This window comes from Xenopus laevis, chromosome 7L (genome assembly GCF_017654675.1).
Source record: "Xenopus laevis strain J_2021 chromosome 7L, Xenopus_laevis_v10.1, whole genome shotgun sequence".
NCBI lineage: Eukaryota > Metazoa > Chordata > Amphibia > Anura > Pipidae > Xenopus > Xenopus laevis.
The window spans coordinates 85,420,579-85,436,490 of NC_054383.1; the positions used below are offsets into that span (position 1 = coordinate 85,420,579).

Here is a 15,912-nt window from a genome sequence, read left to right on the forward strand (position 1 = left end):
AGTTTTGTCTCATAATAAATCCCAGAAAATGTGTACTTTTTTTTGCAGCTTTTCCTGATTTTTGGCATCAAAAAGCCTGACCCAAAAAAAAAAGCAGTTTATTGAGTTGGACCCAATATGTTATGCATATTACTTCTAAAGTGGTTGCTGCATGAAACTATTCTAATCCAACATTTGCTGACAGTCATAAAACACAGACAGGTCTTGACTGATGCTACTGGATTATACACTGGTACTCTATAAAGTCAGTAGCAAAATGAGCACTAGCTTTATGTAAATCAGTTGTTTATTCTGTTCAATAAGCGTCCACATACTCAAGTAGTATCCATAACCCAATGCTTAAAGCTTTAACATTTATAGGTTGAAAGAATAATATGCAAAGAAACAAAAAAGTGTCCTGAAAATAAATTATTGGATGGAAGGATAGGAAAACTCTAGTAGTAATGCACTTGGCTACTTAAGCCAGTCAAAATGACTTAGGAAAAAAAATACTAGAGGGTTCATTTATAGTGATGGGCGAATTTATTCCCCAGGCGTGAATTCGCGGCGAATTTGCGCGATTCGCGCTGAGCAAATAAATTCGCGAAACGCCCGCGAAAATTCGCGGTAAAAATTCGAAAAATGGACGCCGGCGTCCAAAACGGGCGCCGGCGCAAAAAAACGCTGTTTTGCGAATTTTTCGCCGTTTCGCGAATTTCGCAAATTTTTCGCGAAGCGAAACGGCGCAAATTCGCCCATCACTATTCATTTATAAATAAAACCACAAAAAAATAATACAAAATTGAGTATTCCTTGACATCATTCCTAAAAGGCACCTATTCCCATGCACACTGTGTGCACTTATAAGTACTTGCAGGGGGTACCAGTGCACTTGCCCAGCCTAAGAATCATGCTCAAGGAAACCCTATAGGGGTCAAAATCTGCAACTGATTTACCCCAAATTGCTTACTACTGCTATTATTATAAAAATTGAATGATACTTAGCAATTGCGCCAAATACAAAATAACATGTACCCATGAAGACACTGGAATTTTGTAAATTTGTATTGCACAAAAAATGGCGAAAAAGTGCACTTTGCACCCTGCACGGTGTTTGTAAATGGGGCCTTTTGTCTAGTGCTTTAACAATTCAATATGTGCAGAAATTACTTGCCAGTAAGGTCCTTGCATGTAAGAACTTCACAAATGCAATGGTTAATCCTCCTTTGCTGCAGGGTAGCAGAGGCATTGGTGAAAGTAAAGCATATAGATGTCACTAAGTATATTTACACAGACACAAAAACCCAGAAATAAAAGAAAAATACGTGGATTACTGGAAGTACTTTAAATAATACACAATTTCAAACACCAAATACAGTGTTGTCTGAGGGGTCTTTTTCCCATTATCTTTTCAAATGTCATATCAGTATCAACAAGGTTAGAGATATTGTAATTAGCCTTGGCTTATGCATTCCTTGAAGTTTACATTGTGTGCAGCCAGAAGAAAAACTTGAATTCGTCTGCAATGGCAAATACTTGTGTGCAGTGTTTTACGTGATTGAAATATCTATTATGCATGTATGGAGGCTGTTGAAAGAAAGCACTTAGGCACTGTGGGTCACATTATGAAATAGCAACACTTAAAAGAGACTTTATTCAATGCAGCAAAGCCCTTCCTAGCAAATCCTAGTGAAAGGCGGTGATTCAGAGCATGTGGATAATAAATGATCATGTTAAACCCTGTCTACCCTCATAAAATCATGTCAAGTGTAACTTCTGTAAGATAAAAACTGTTTTTGACATGATGATGCACATGAAATTTACCAACATATAAAAACCAAATACAATGGCACTGCATTATTAATTAGGAAGATCTTTTTGGGAGATTTGTCGTTCATGGTAGCGCAGATTTCACTGTGGCAGACAAAGCTTATAGTTTACCATTCCCTTTAAAGGGATTCTGTCATGATTTTTATGGTGTCGTTTTTATTTCTAAATTACACAGTTTACACAGCAAATAATTCACTTTACCATGTAAAATAAAATTTTATCTATTTTTTTTTAATAAAGAAAGCTCAACCAAACTCCCATCCACGATTTTACCTTATTTATCATTAAAATAACTCAATAAAGGCAGGTCGGGGAAAAACACGATAAAATTGAGCAAAAAATCGAATTCTACGAATTTTTTTCTCTTGGTTTTTCGCCCAAAAACCCAGAATTTTTCAGATTATCGGGCTAACCCCAGTGCAGACCACTATATCTTCAAATTGGGATATGGACATCTGCCACTGACTTATACAGGACCTCGACAGGTTTGAGATGCTGGTTTTTCGGATTTGTGCTTTTTGCAGCATCGGGGCATAATAAATCTCTCGAAAAATTCTAGTTTTTTTTTTTTCATGAAAATTTAGACTCCTCGATTTATAGATTTGTGCCTGCTCCACCCCAGGAGCCAAGCCGGGTCGGCCCTGGTGCGGGTTAGGGTCGGGTGGGGGTGCAGAAAATCTGGACCTGCACATCACTACCACAAGTCACATGACTGATGGCACCTGGGAAACTGACAACATGTCTAGCCCCATGTCAGATTTTAAAATTAAAAATCAGTTTGCTCTTTTGAAAAATGGAATCAGTGCAGAAGTCTGCTGGAGCTGCACTATTAACTGATGCATTTTGGGAAAAAAAACTTTTCCCGTGACAGTATCCCTTTAATGACTACAATGGATTAACCTTTTGTATAGTCTGCCCCCCCTCTCTCTCCCACTCATTTAATCACTTACTATATCAATGCTGATTCCAATAACAACTCATTTTAAAGGACTGCAAATTAATTTTTATGAATCGTGTCTTAAGCATGCTCCTTTATTGATGAATGTTAAAATACATACCCATGTGTGAATGTTCCAGGACTGTGTAAACACGTTTATGCAGAGATACATTATCCCACTAGACAATCACATAATACATTGTATTATTGTGTAAAAAAATAAAAATTCAGGGAATGTGATTTGGCTAGGGTTGCCACCTTTTCTGGAAAAAATACCAGCCGTCCTATATATTTATCTTTTTTCCCTATTAATAACATTGGTAAAAAACCATCATTTTTAGTGGCCTGCCCGGTAAAATACTGGCCAGGTGGCAACCCTAGATCTGGCACCATTTGCCAAGAAAGTGTATTACAGCTAACTCTAAACAGACTTTAAAGAGGTGGTTCATCTTAAGTTATCTTTTAGTATGTTATACAATGGCCAATTCTAAGCAACTTTTAAATTGGTCTTCGTTGTTTATTTTTTTATAGTTTTTGAATTAATTACCTACTTCTTCTGACTCTCTCCAGCTTTCAAATGGGGGTCTCTGACCCCATTTAAACAACAAATGCTCTGACCCTTTTCATTACTCATCTTTCTATTCAGGCCCTCTCCTTTTCATATTCCAGTCTCTCGTTTAAACCAGTGCATGGTTGCTAGGATTATTTGGATCCTAGCAACCAGATAGCTAAAAATGCAAACTGGAGAGCTGCTGAATAAAAAGCTAAATAACTCAAAAGCCACAAAAAATAAAAGATGAAACCCAATAGCAAATTGTCTCAGAATATCCCTTTCTGCATCATACTAAAAGTTCATTTAAAGGTGAACAACCCCTTTAAGTTATAAAGTTTCTTATTTCCAGGAGATGAAAATTACATTTCCATTTTAGCAACAGTTACCTTTCGAGTAATGTAGCTCCCCCCCACTTCACAATATACTAGATTTTGTATCTCTTTTTTTTTATAGGGACAGGTTTTGAGCCAGCACGCTTTGGAACACAAAAACACTCTGCTTTCCATACCAGGGTTTACAGGAATTCCATATGATTGTCCCTTTTAAAAGGTTCACATAGTATTTCAACAGAGCATTGATTTCAAAGCTGTGTGACAGGGATTTGATATTGTATAGGACAATTCAATTTTGTCTTTGTACAAACGACTGTTGCATTCTTACAGAAAGCCTTTTGCTTCGTCTTTCATCGGTACTTGAATCAGTTCGTCGAATGGTAAACACGTTGCTTTTGATGGACCTATTTCCATTTAGGGTTTTATTTTCTGGGCAGCTGCTCGGCTTTAATATTAGCAAAAGGAAGCCTCTGATGGGCAAATTTCATTCAAATTTTAACCTCCAAATTTGTCTGTAGTATGTAACAGGAACTCGCTATTTGCCAAATGCAAAAATCATATTGTTTGTCATCTCCTCTGTGTGTGGAAAACATCGTGGAAAACAGGCACATTTTTGAGCTGAGCACATATTTTTAAACCAGATTTTCTTTACTTTTCCAGGTGAAGAGCAGTGATATTTTTATACATATAGTTATGATATATGTGCAAATCAAGCCCTGCTACTGTCTTGAAACTAGAAATCTTCAGAAAACAAAAGTTAAATGGCTCAAAAATCACATACTGTACATATATCACAAGAATATTATGTTGATTTAATGCTTCGATAATATGGAGTTTTCATGTAATGCAATAATAATATTAGTGTAGCGCTTTAGTAACTGAGTGCCACCGTCTATACTATGAGCTTACTTTCATATATATATTTGTGCTCCGGATGAGACCTTTCTCTCAGGTGTAAGCCCTCGCAACAGTATTGAGGCAGGATCTAGTGGAACTGTAACTAAATGCTATGCACAATAATTGGCCGCCAGTGGTTCTTTATGCTTAACCAGAGAACTTAATTTATTCAACAGAATAATCCACAAAGGGGTACATAGGAATCATCAAGAACATATGTACAGAGGATAGCATATACTCACAAGCACCGATGATCAGTTTAGTCCCTGCAGGCAAGGGAACTTGTATATCAGCAGTAAAGCAGCAATTGAAGGTACACCCAGCTTTCAGCCTTTTCCCTAAGAGGAACCCAGGGGAATCTCTACATCCCTAAGTCTATGCACTTAATCCCTACTTCTGGGCAATTAGTACCCAGGATCTTTATCCCTCTGACTCTTCTTGTTGGAGCCTTAGGCTGCTCAGCTAAATAACCACTCCTAGAGTGACCTATTATGGAGTATAACTTATCCTTTACTGGCCCTCCACTGCCCATTCCCTTCCTGCCTGCTTGGTAAGGGCTAAAGCAATGGACGCAGAGCACATGGTTACCTAGACCTTTATACTATAGCACAGTGCCATCTACTGTACACTGTGAGAACAACCAGGTGCTTAGTTTAAGGCAGAACATTGAAACAGGTCCCTCATTAGGATCCATTTAGGTGTCTATAACACTGAAGATTTGCCTGCCAATATTAATTAGGGTGGCTATTTCATCAGATCCCTATATTAGCATTAAAAAAATGAGTTTTCTGTGAGAAAAATGACATGTAATGCTTATACTGTATGTTATATATATATATATCTGATATCTTTTCATTTCATATGGATAGCTAATAAATAAATCTACTTTTTTACATTATGGTGGTTTCCAGGATATTTACAGTTTTAGACTGCTAATACCAGGCTTTATTTCAACAGTTCTTTTTGAAAGTCAAAAGGTTATATTTATTAATGTTGGTGATGTTGCCGATAGCAACCAATCAGCATTTAGATTTAGTCACCTACAAGTTAGAAAACAAAAGCAAAGATCTGATTGCTATGGAAACTGGTGATATTTGTCTCCAATGTTAATAAATATACCCCATAGTGTCAGCAACACTAATTGCGACCTGGATAGTGAGATAACCCTAGGGTTATTGACAGTGGTGTAACAAAATTATTTCTCCAGCCACCTACGTGGAATTGGCGGTCACCCATGTTGGGAAAAAATCATGGGTCATCTATGACACGCAAAAACACACAAGTGATGTTTTGCATGCATTGCAGGTCACGTGCAGGTACCCCCCTAAAGAAGTAAACTCACCCCACGGCCAAATTTTAAGTGCTGGTTAACATGCCCATTAAGGGTAAGTCCACACAGGGCGTTTTGGGGAGATTTGGTCGCCTGGCGACTAATCACCTCGTTTTTGCGGCGACCAATCTCCCCAAACGCCTTCCCTGAATATGCGCTGGCTGAAATGAAAAAACGCCAGCGCTAATCACACGCGGCGGTTCATTTTCCAAAGTCACCTGAAGTTGCCTCACGAGGAAACTTCGGACGACTTCGGAAAACGAATCGCCGCATGTGATTATCGCCGGCGTTTTTTTCATTTTAGCTGGCGCATATTCAGGGAAGGCATTTGGGGAGATTGGTCGCCGCGAAAACGAGGTGATTAGTTGCCAGGCGACCAAATCTCCCCAAAACGCCCTGTGTGGACTGACCCTAAGGGATGTTTAAAATTGGCCTATGCTTTGCAAGGCCATGTGAGCATAAACATAAATACCCTTTCATCCATCCCCTCCTGCCAAATCATCAGTTTGTTTGTAACATCTCCAGATCTAAAGCCTGCAAGTCAAGTGGGCAACTCTCCATGGGGCAGATTTACTAAAGGGCAAAGTGACTAACGCTAGTGAAAATTCGCTAGCGTGACGTAATTTCGTTACTTCGCCAATTTACAAACGGTCACTGGCATAACTTTGCTAGTGAAAGAGATAGACTCTAGCTGTACTTCGCTCCCTAATGCCTGGCGAAGTTACTACCTCGAAGTTACTACCTCGACAATGCAATAGAGTAGACTTCCTAAAAAATGTTTTAAAAATGTATCTAAGTTCCAAAAAACGCTAGCGTCTTTTCCTTTTTCAGGGTGATAGGCTGAAAAATAGTGTTAAAATTTTTTTGGGGTAACCCGCTTCCCCCTGACATTTCCTAATATATGGCACATAAACTATACACTGGGATTATGCGTAGGGCAATATAACAACTTTATTTTATTAAACTTTCCCGGGCTTGTGAAGTGTAATGTATTGGCTGCAACATATAAGTCTATTGAACTTTAACTTCCAGCCTTATGCAAATGAGGCAACACTATCGCAACTTCGCTTTACTTGCCGCAGTAACGCTAGCGCTACTTTGCCAGTGTTCAGTGCAACTTCGGATTTTAGTGAATTAGCGTTGTCCTGGCGAATCTACGCCTGGTGAAGTGTTGCAATGTGAGCGAAGCCGTCTCTGGCAAATTTTCGGAGGTTAGTAAATTTGCCCCATGCATAGATGAGGTTACAAGCAATACAATGTATAATGTTAATAACCCATCAAATAAATAATTCATTAGAAGAAATATAGTGATCTTCCAGAAGAGCTAAAGTGATTGCCATGCAACAGTCTCAAAATAACACAAAAGAACCTAAATCATCTTTTCATAGAATTAACCATCAATTGACACTATTGACAAGGTAAGACCATAATATATATCACAACCACAGTGCAAACCTCTTTGCTGAAGGACACAGACAAGGAATTAAGTTGATGCTTGTCTTTTGTAGAATGCTGATGACAGACACAATAGATGAATAAGACTTAACAAAATCAGCTAAAAAACTTTTTCCAAATAGCATGATGATTTCAACTCTTCATTTACAGCCATAGAATAAATAGTCATATGGTTGTAGATCCATCTAGCTCCTTCCCTGAATAATACTGTACTTCTATTTGTTTCAGACTCTCTTTAGTCCCCATTAATCTGGGTGATGACACATTATGTCTCATTCCTCTGCAATGTTGTCCCATGGACAGCCAATCTTTCCACCTCAGCCTTGATAATACATTTATGTATATAAATACAGCCTTTTAACTTAAATAGAATAGAATGCCTTGACATGTTGTATGTTGGATACTAAACATCTGTGGGTGTCATTCGATGATATGCTTGTAGGACACACAACAAAGCATTTACAACATTGCAATAGAGATGCGCTAAGAAAATTTATTTTTGCATATTGACATCTGTATGTAAGGATGTTTCTAATTATTAATGCTTTTATATGCAATCATTGGCATTCTTTGACAGATTGTACCTGAAACTGCAGTGACTGCCCAAGTGTACAGTATGTAGGATAAACACATGGCTTTCTTCTTATGACCTCTTTGTTCCTCCAGGTTTTAAACCTTTCGTTTAGATTCATCTACCATTTTTAAAGTATATCCTCTTTCTACCAAGTGTGAGTCTACTCAGAACCTCAAGTACAGGCATTCCAAGTGGAACCTAGGTGGGAACATATCTGACCCTAGTAGGGACTCTACTCTGTGGGTGGTACACCAAGGACTATTAATACTTCTAATCTCCTTGTTGGAGTATCAGGCTAACTACCCTATTCTTCTCCTGAAGAGAGCTATTACAGATCCATTTTCAAATAGTGATGGGCGAATTTGCAGCGATTTTTCCACATTAATTCACGAAACTGCGGCGAACATACAGCAGCAGAAAATCAGCTGCTTCAAAAAAAAAATTTGCGAGTCAAAATTATGCGCCCATTGACTTTAATGCATTTTGAACAAATAGTCGCGCGCATAAAAATTGACGCTTGAGTCAAAATTATTTTGACATCCATTGACTTCAATGCATTTTGCAGATTTTTCGATGTTTCATGGGACAGATTCACCCATCACTATTCTCAAACTATCTACACCCACATGTCTTACCGCTGCCTAGGCTCTGACTTTCATTCAATTTCAACAGATGGAATCCAAAATGAGACTGAGCACATGTTGGCTTCCCTTTATAAAAACTAGAATTATGACACCTCCTGGTCAGCTAATGAACTGCCTGAACTGCCTGATGAATACTTTAACTCAGGATAAAAAGTAAATGAACATCATATTTAGCTGTGGGAAACTTAAGAGACTACCTGAATAACTAATAAAAAATTAGACCTCTAGACTAGTTATCTTTATGTCAGAGCATTCAGACCACAATGATTTAGAGTACTTACCTGCTGAAGAACACTGAAGAACAATGAACAGAATGACTGCTATAACAAAGCCTAGCACAGGAAATAACTCCACATCAATTTAAAATGTGGTACTTTTAATAAAAATGAATATATTGAGTAGCAGAAACTAACTGAACTAGAAAATGTAAGGGAATGCAAAGATGGTAGTACAGTATATCCAGTGGGTAATGTCATGAGCATTTCAAATGTTTGCCATTGTCTTACAACCTTAAGCAATCAATCAGAAGGTAGAATTTACTGATCACCTGTTTGAAAGCAAACATCTGATTGGTTGCTATAGGTTGTTAGACAGGTTGCAATCTTGATCATCTTAATTATATTACCACTAACTAACCCACAGAAAGATTTGGGGAGTTTGGCTCCCCAATGTTTTTTTAGCAGCCAAAAAAATGCCATGGTTCTGATTCTCCATACCTTTTTACAGCTTATTCTAACTTTTCCTGACTTTCTCTATTTAATAGAAAAAAATATACCTTCAGAATGTATACTTAACCAAAATACACAGCTCTGTTCATTCGCATTGGTGTGAATTTGTGTGTGTGTGTGCTCTTGGGGCAAATCTTAGTTCTTGACGTTGTTGTTTTTTTTTCTTTAGGATTATCCAATGGCACATACTTCTAGGATATGCTAGAATAAAAGGATATTGTTATGAAAGTATTGAATTTTAAATTATGTTGAATATTTTTAAATAGATCTGCAATGTTAAGGGGTATTGTTTTCCTTTCAGTATTAGAGACCACGCTGCACTGCATATTCTAGATAGCCCTTACCTTAGCATTACTTAGCATTAAAATTGGAGAAAAAGAAGTACCTTCACCAGCCATGAATCTATTAAACCTTTTATTTTAAGGCAATACCTTTGTGGCCCTTTCTGCTGCTGACTGTCACTTCTGGATACTGTTAAATGTATTATGCACAAGCACTCCCTTTTCTAACATACATTTGCCAATTCTATTCCCAATCAAAATAATACAAAAAAGGTTGTTTTTTTGTTTTTTTAATACGAATTTAAATAGAATGCACCGTTACCCTGCACTGGTGAAAAATGCATATTTGCCCCACTGCCATTTATTTAAATAAGCTAATGGGCAGCCATAAGGCTATAGGACACAGGTTTACATAGCACTTAACCCATAAAATGTGTAGAATACAATAGTTTTAGTTGTTACCCGGAAAGATAAACAGGGGTAAAGAATCATTTATGGCTGTCCACAAAACTACTACAAAATATAAAATAGGACATTTGTCGGATATTACATCATAAATAGCAAGTGTATTTGTTTGAAATGATCTATGACTAGTGATGGCGGCATTAAAGTCAAAGGCCGTCCGAATAGTGCAACTGTTTTGACACAAGCGACTTTTCGGACGCGCGTCCAAATTTTTTGATGACGTGGAATATTTGCAGATGAATTTTAGCAGGAGTTTCGCAAATGTATTCGCGGGCGGCGAAATGCGGAAATTCGCCGTGAATTTGCGCCTAGCGAATTTATTTGTCCATCATTATCTATGACTACTAATGATCACTACCTACCTTTAAAGGGTTAGGAACATAGGTTGTTATATTAGCATTTGGTAGCCCATAATAAAAACTGGCAGCAACGCAACTTCCAGTGCTCTTTAACTGAGCATAGACATTTGGGCAGCTGTCCTGATGAAAATAGGGATTTATGAAAAAGAGACAACAGATGAGATCAGCCTCTGTTAAAAAAACAGAGTTAAAAAAAGTCAGTATCACTTTAACAGCTTCTATGTGGCAGCACAAGATTATCCCAAAATCCTAGTGTTTGCATATAAAAATTATACCAATATGGTATTTTAAAATAAAATGGTATGTCTGTCTATTATTTTGCAATTTTAAATTGAATCACATTTTTCTTGTGGTTTTATATGTCAAGTATTTTAATAGACATAGAACAGATATGAACTTGAACCTGGAATTTTCCTCTAAATGTTTTTGAACATGTCTTTGTGTTACAGAACGGTACCAACGCATCCCAGACTCCATTTGTCCAAATGTCAAGTAAGTTTTTTTTTTATATGAGATAACAGAAATCCATGTGTTTTCAGACTACTGGAAAAATAGTTGTATTTTTCTTGTGCCAATGTACTTGAAAACACAGTTCTATTATGTGGCACTTGTGAGTCATTTTGTCGTCATATGAATCTTAAAAAGAGCTCCCTGGTTATTTGAGATATACCGTATAACTAATATAATCCCTTTTTCTCATTGCACTGTGAAGTCTTTGTGGCGGTTGTGCTTCTATTTCATGCCCAAAACAAACAGCTGATCAAAGAGCTATGAAACGAAAAACTCTGGGACTTTTTTTTTATATAAAATAGGTGTGAGTATATGTATCAGTGCAGTAACCTGTAACTAATCAGACATGTACTTTATTCTAGCACATTAATCGAATTAAAGATTATCTCGCTGTTTTTTACACAGCATAATAAATATGCCCCCAAGTGTCTACTAGATCTACTAGTATTGATTTTTATGTAGACACAGGAGAATGGGGTGGTCACTGCAGCGGGTGTTTCCTAGCTATGCCCATTTTTTTATAAAATAGCAAGAAAGGCAGGGCAGTCCAAATATATGAATCCATTCTGCTCCCCTGTCACCCAAATTCTGAGCTTACAAACAAATGAGTGAGTGATATTTCTGTCAAATAGAGGGTGGGTTATAGTTAAAGAATTAAACCTTGCATACATGTTATAAAAGAAGGTCTGTGCTGTCCAGACAATTGGCTTCTTTTGTGCCCCCTAGCTCTCCAAAGTAGGAAATTCAACCTTAACTACAGACACAAAAAAAGTCTCTTATGAGAAACACTCCTACTAGCTGTTGTTTAACTCATTTTGATTAATCACACTGAGAGAACTAGGAAATGTTGCTAATATTACACTGTAATCACACTTCATAAACATGAAATATTGCTATTTAGGTGGTAAGTAGTTATGAGCGGAATTTTTCACCAAGTTCCCCTGAGAAAATGACGCCCATAGACTCTAATGGGTGAAAAAACTTGTAGTGCTTCAAAAAATGTTGTCATCCATAGACTTAAAGGAGAACCAAACTCTTGCTAATAAAAACCCCTACCCCTCTACCCTACATAGACCCCCTCCCTGCTCCCTCCTAGTCTAGGTGGTACCTTTTTGTAAATGCAGCGCATCAGAGTTTACGGGCGGCATCATCTTCTCTTCTGTAATCTTCGGGTCTTCTTCCGATGCTTCAGCAATTTCTGTGACTTTCGGCGCATGCGCAGTTTCGTGAAACAGAAGATTGCTCCGACTGCGCATGCGCCGACACGCACTTTCTTCCCGAAGATTACTGAAGAGAAGAAGATAGAGCCTGTGAACTCTGATGCCCTGAATCTGCACCGAGGGGTAAGTAAGCGATATGGGGCATTTACCAAAGGTACCACCTAGACTGGTGGAGAGCAGGGAGGGGGGTCTATGTAGGGTAGGGGGTGGTGGTTTTTATTAGCAAGGGTTTGGTTCTCCTTTCAAGATTTTTTGGCAAAGTGAAACGGGTCAGATTCGCCCATCACTAGTGATCAGAGCTAGTTAAAAATGTACAGTATGTAACTGCAGTTAGCAGTTTATTACTTTTATTGCAGTTATTCTGTTGGGCTCCAAATCTCCCCTGCTATTTAGTTTTGCTACTGTGTAGCATTGCACTTGAACAAAGTAAAAGGGAATTATAAGGATTATGTGTATTCTCTACTATAATGTGCAGTCCCACAGTTTCCCCTATAAGAAATAATGAAAGTCTTTTTTAACCTCAAGTTCGAAATCCTCAAACTATCGGACTTCCCCATCTCCCGACCTGCCACTAACCATTCAGATCAAATAAAGTAGAAAAGAACAGATCAGCCGATGTTCTGCCCCTGACAGCAATCGTACGAAAGTTATGTCCGACAAAAGATAGTGACAGTCTCCGTCTGAAAATCGTACGATTGGCAATACACGCAGAGATATTATCGGCAGCCGACAGAAATCTTTTAACCTGTCTGATCGACTAAACGACCGATCTCCATGGGACAAAAAATGTCGGAACTCTCCACACATGGTCCGAAATTGTACGAATCAATTTGGCCTATATGGCCAGCTTTACTTTCTGGAACACTCATGATATAAATGATGTCTGGGGACTGTGGTATTTAGCAGCAAGTATATGGGCATATAACATTAAGCAATTAATTTATCCTCTTCCTCTGTATATGACATAAGAACACATCAGAAGTGTGAGAGAACTATAAAATCAAATTTAACCTGGGTGTACCCGTTCTTTCCAGATATATGCACCACTATATTTTCCTTAAGGACTGTTGATGGTGCACTGGTAGATGCCTACATGTAAGGAGCAGAACATTACCCTTGATAACCGTATCTGCACATTCGCTTTCACCGAGCACCTATAAATGCAAGGCACATCTGAATGACTGTACTTAAAGGACCAGTAGCCAATAAGTGAAAATATGTTTTTTTAATTACATTTAAAAGTGGTATTGGGTCATTCAACACCTGCAAATAAACTATTCATGGGCAACAGTTGTCCCATTCTATATAAACATTATAGTATTATCCTGTAGAGGCATGGATGACATTTGATCTCAGTCTATATTCCTGTTTTCAAACTAAAACCATTGTATTTTATACTGTGCAGCTATGTAAATATGTGCATTTTTGCCCAATTCAACTTGAAGATCTGCCAGCTACACAGCAGCAAACAATGTTTAACATGTATCTAAAAGCATTTAAAAAACACTTAAATCTTTGTGCTACTAGTGCTTTAAAGCCTTCCAAAGGCAAGGGTTGATTACAGGCTTCCCTTGTTAACTTTAAAAAAGTCAGTCCTATGTGTATCTGCACAAACAATCTTGTCAATACATGCTAATGGGTGCGATTTTGTACTTGCACCCTGTAATGACAAATGAGAACATTAACCCTTACCACTTCCTAGTTACCCTCCTACACACATTGATAGAAGTTAACTTCTCAAGGGATAGATCTAGTGTCTGACCTAGATGCACTGTTGCTCATTGTGTGCTCCAACCACTTACAGTACACCATTCAATAGAATTGGATATGGCACAGTGTCTGGCCAGTCTACATTGTTAGTTACACATAGAACTCATTTGTGATAATAACATACCAAAATAAAATGTTTTTCTTTGAGGTTGGCTCCAATTTTTCCCCCTAATTGTGGCATTTTTATCATCAGGTTCTCCACACTTGTCTGGGTATTATGGAGTTAGGAGGCCGTTCCTTACTGATCCTGATTGCTATGCTACAAAACAATACTCAAACGAGTATTACCCTTCATCTCTGGGTTCAAAGTCATTAGCATGTGACCCAACCTCGATCCAAAGTTACCCAGCTATCCTAGATCCCTATTACACAGATTCAATGGGGGACTATCGAGGGACAACCATAACAACCGGCACCAGCTCATTGTTTAGCACGTCATCTCTGCCACCTCTTGTATCTCACTTCTCTGCTGACCCCTCACATTATTCAATGGTAAGTTGGTCTTTTTAATCTACAGTATGTAATAGGATTGGTCTCTTAGAACATTTATAAAGTAGATTTATAATTATCTGTACAATAATAGCTTCATGTATTCCATGTTATAAACAGCATGATCACAAGCGGGGGTTCGTTTTCCGAAGTTGCCCGAAATTGCCTCACGAGGAAACTTCGGGTGACTTCGCGTGATTGGCGCCGGCGTTTTTTCATTTTAGCCGGCGCAGGAACAGGGAAGGCGTTTGGGGAGATTGGTCGCCGAAAAAATGAGGCGATTGGTCGCCAGGCGACCAAATCTCCCCAAAACGCCCTGTGTGGACTTACCCTTAGATCCTACTCAGCATGCTCCCTGAAATTTATGAAAGTCTGTCATTGAGCAACTGTTACAATCAATGCATAAGTGGATTGCATTTCTCTGATGTTGCTGAGAAAATATATCTAATGTCATAAATGTATCAAATTATAACAGATTAGAAAGTTAGGGACCTAAGTGACTTTATCAGAGATAATATTCACATATAATTGATTGTTCTGGAGAAAATATGTTATGTTAGAGTCTTATCATATAAATGAACGAATGATGGATTTACTTGTATATATCATAAGGCAATAATGTATTATAATTGTATTTCTTGATAGAGAGACTCTTTGGAGCAAACTGTGCCTGACACAATAAACCAGTTGGATGTCCTAGGCTCTGACACTTCTCAAACTGTTTCATCATCCACAAGTTGCCTGTCACCTGAATCGGGAAGCACTCACTATAGGAGTTCAATAAGGGCAAATTCAACCCAAGGAACTCAGCCTTATCCCCTTCATGCTCTTGATGATGCACATTACTCATCCAGTTATCCAGCTACCTGCACTTATGCCTTCTCCCCATTCATGACAGTGGCCAATGAACTCACACCAAAGATGGTTCATCACCTCTCTTCAGATTCCCATTCGGAGAATGGATCCCTTCAGGAAAATTCTGCTTGGCCAAAGGATGACGCAAATTTAGCGTGGGGAGCTTATGAACTCAGAAGAAATTACTGAAAACAGACACTTATAAGCTTGCAGCTAAAATTGTTGATAATGAATGGATAACTTAATTGATAATACATAGCAAATAAAAATAAGACCTATTTGTATTCATATATAAAGAGCTTTTTGTTTAGAAAACCCTGACCTGGACAATATCACAATTTTGGCACACAAGCACAGAGCAGATTTCACGAATTGCTTCATCCATTCTGGCTATTTCTGCTGATTTTAGTGCATTGCGCATTGTGGATGGTTATATAAGACAACTGTCTTATATACTAACTATGGAATCTCTTATCCAGCAAACTTTTTTTCCAAAGTGCTATGAAATCCAGAATGCCACTCCCCACAGTGCATTTTTTTTAAATATCTCTTCTCTCTTTTACTGTTCACTCTCTAAAAACATGACAGTGCTTTGTAGCTGATGTTTATTAACCTAGAATAAATCCTCTTGATAAAATGTGTTTGTATATTTAAATGTATTATAGTTGTTGACTATTATTTAAAATATGGAATACAAAATCTAG

General features: G+C 37.9%; 1 protein-coding gene across 2 annotated transcripts in view; it reads left to right on the forward strand.

Annotated features, from left to right (window-relative positions):
- The window catches only part of c11orf53.L (chromosome 11 open reading frame 53 L homeolog), a 46,400-nt gene extending 30,488 nt beyond the window's left edge, over positions 1–15,912 (forward strand). For both annotated transcript variants that reach the window (XM_018225902.2, XM_041569282.1), the window contains exons 3-5: positions 10,814–10,856; positions 14,058–14,356; positions 14,999–15,912. In XM_018225902.2, the coding sequence (XP_018081391.1) occupies positions 10,814–10,856; positions 14,058–14,356; positions 14,999–15,397 (741 nt within the window). In that variant the 3' untranslated portion in view covers positions 15,398–15,912. The remainder of the gene's footprint in view (positions 1–10,813; positions 10,857–14,057; positions 14,357–14,998) is intronic.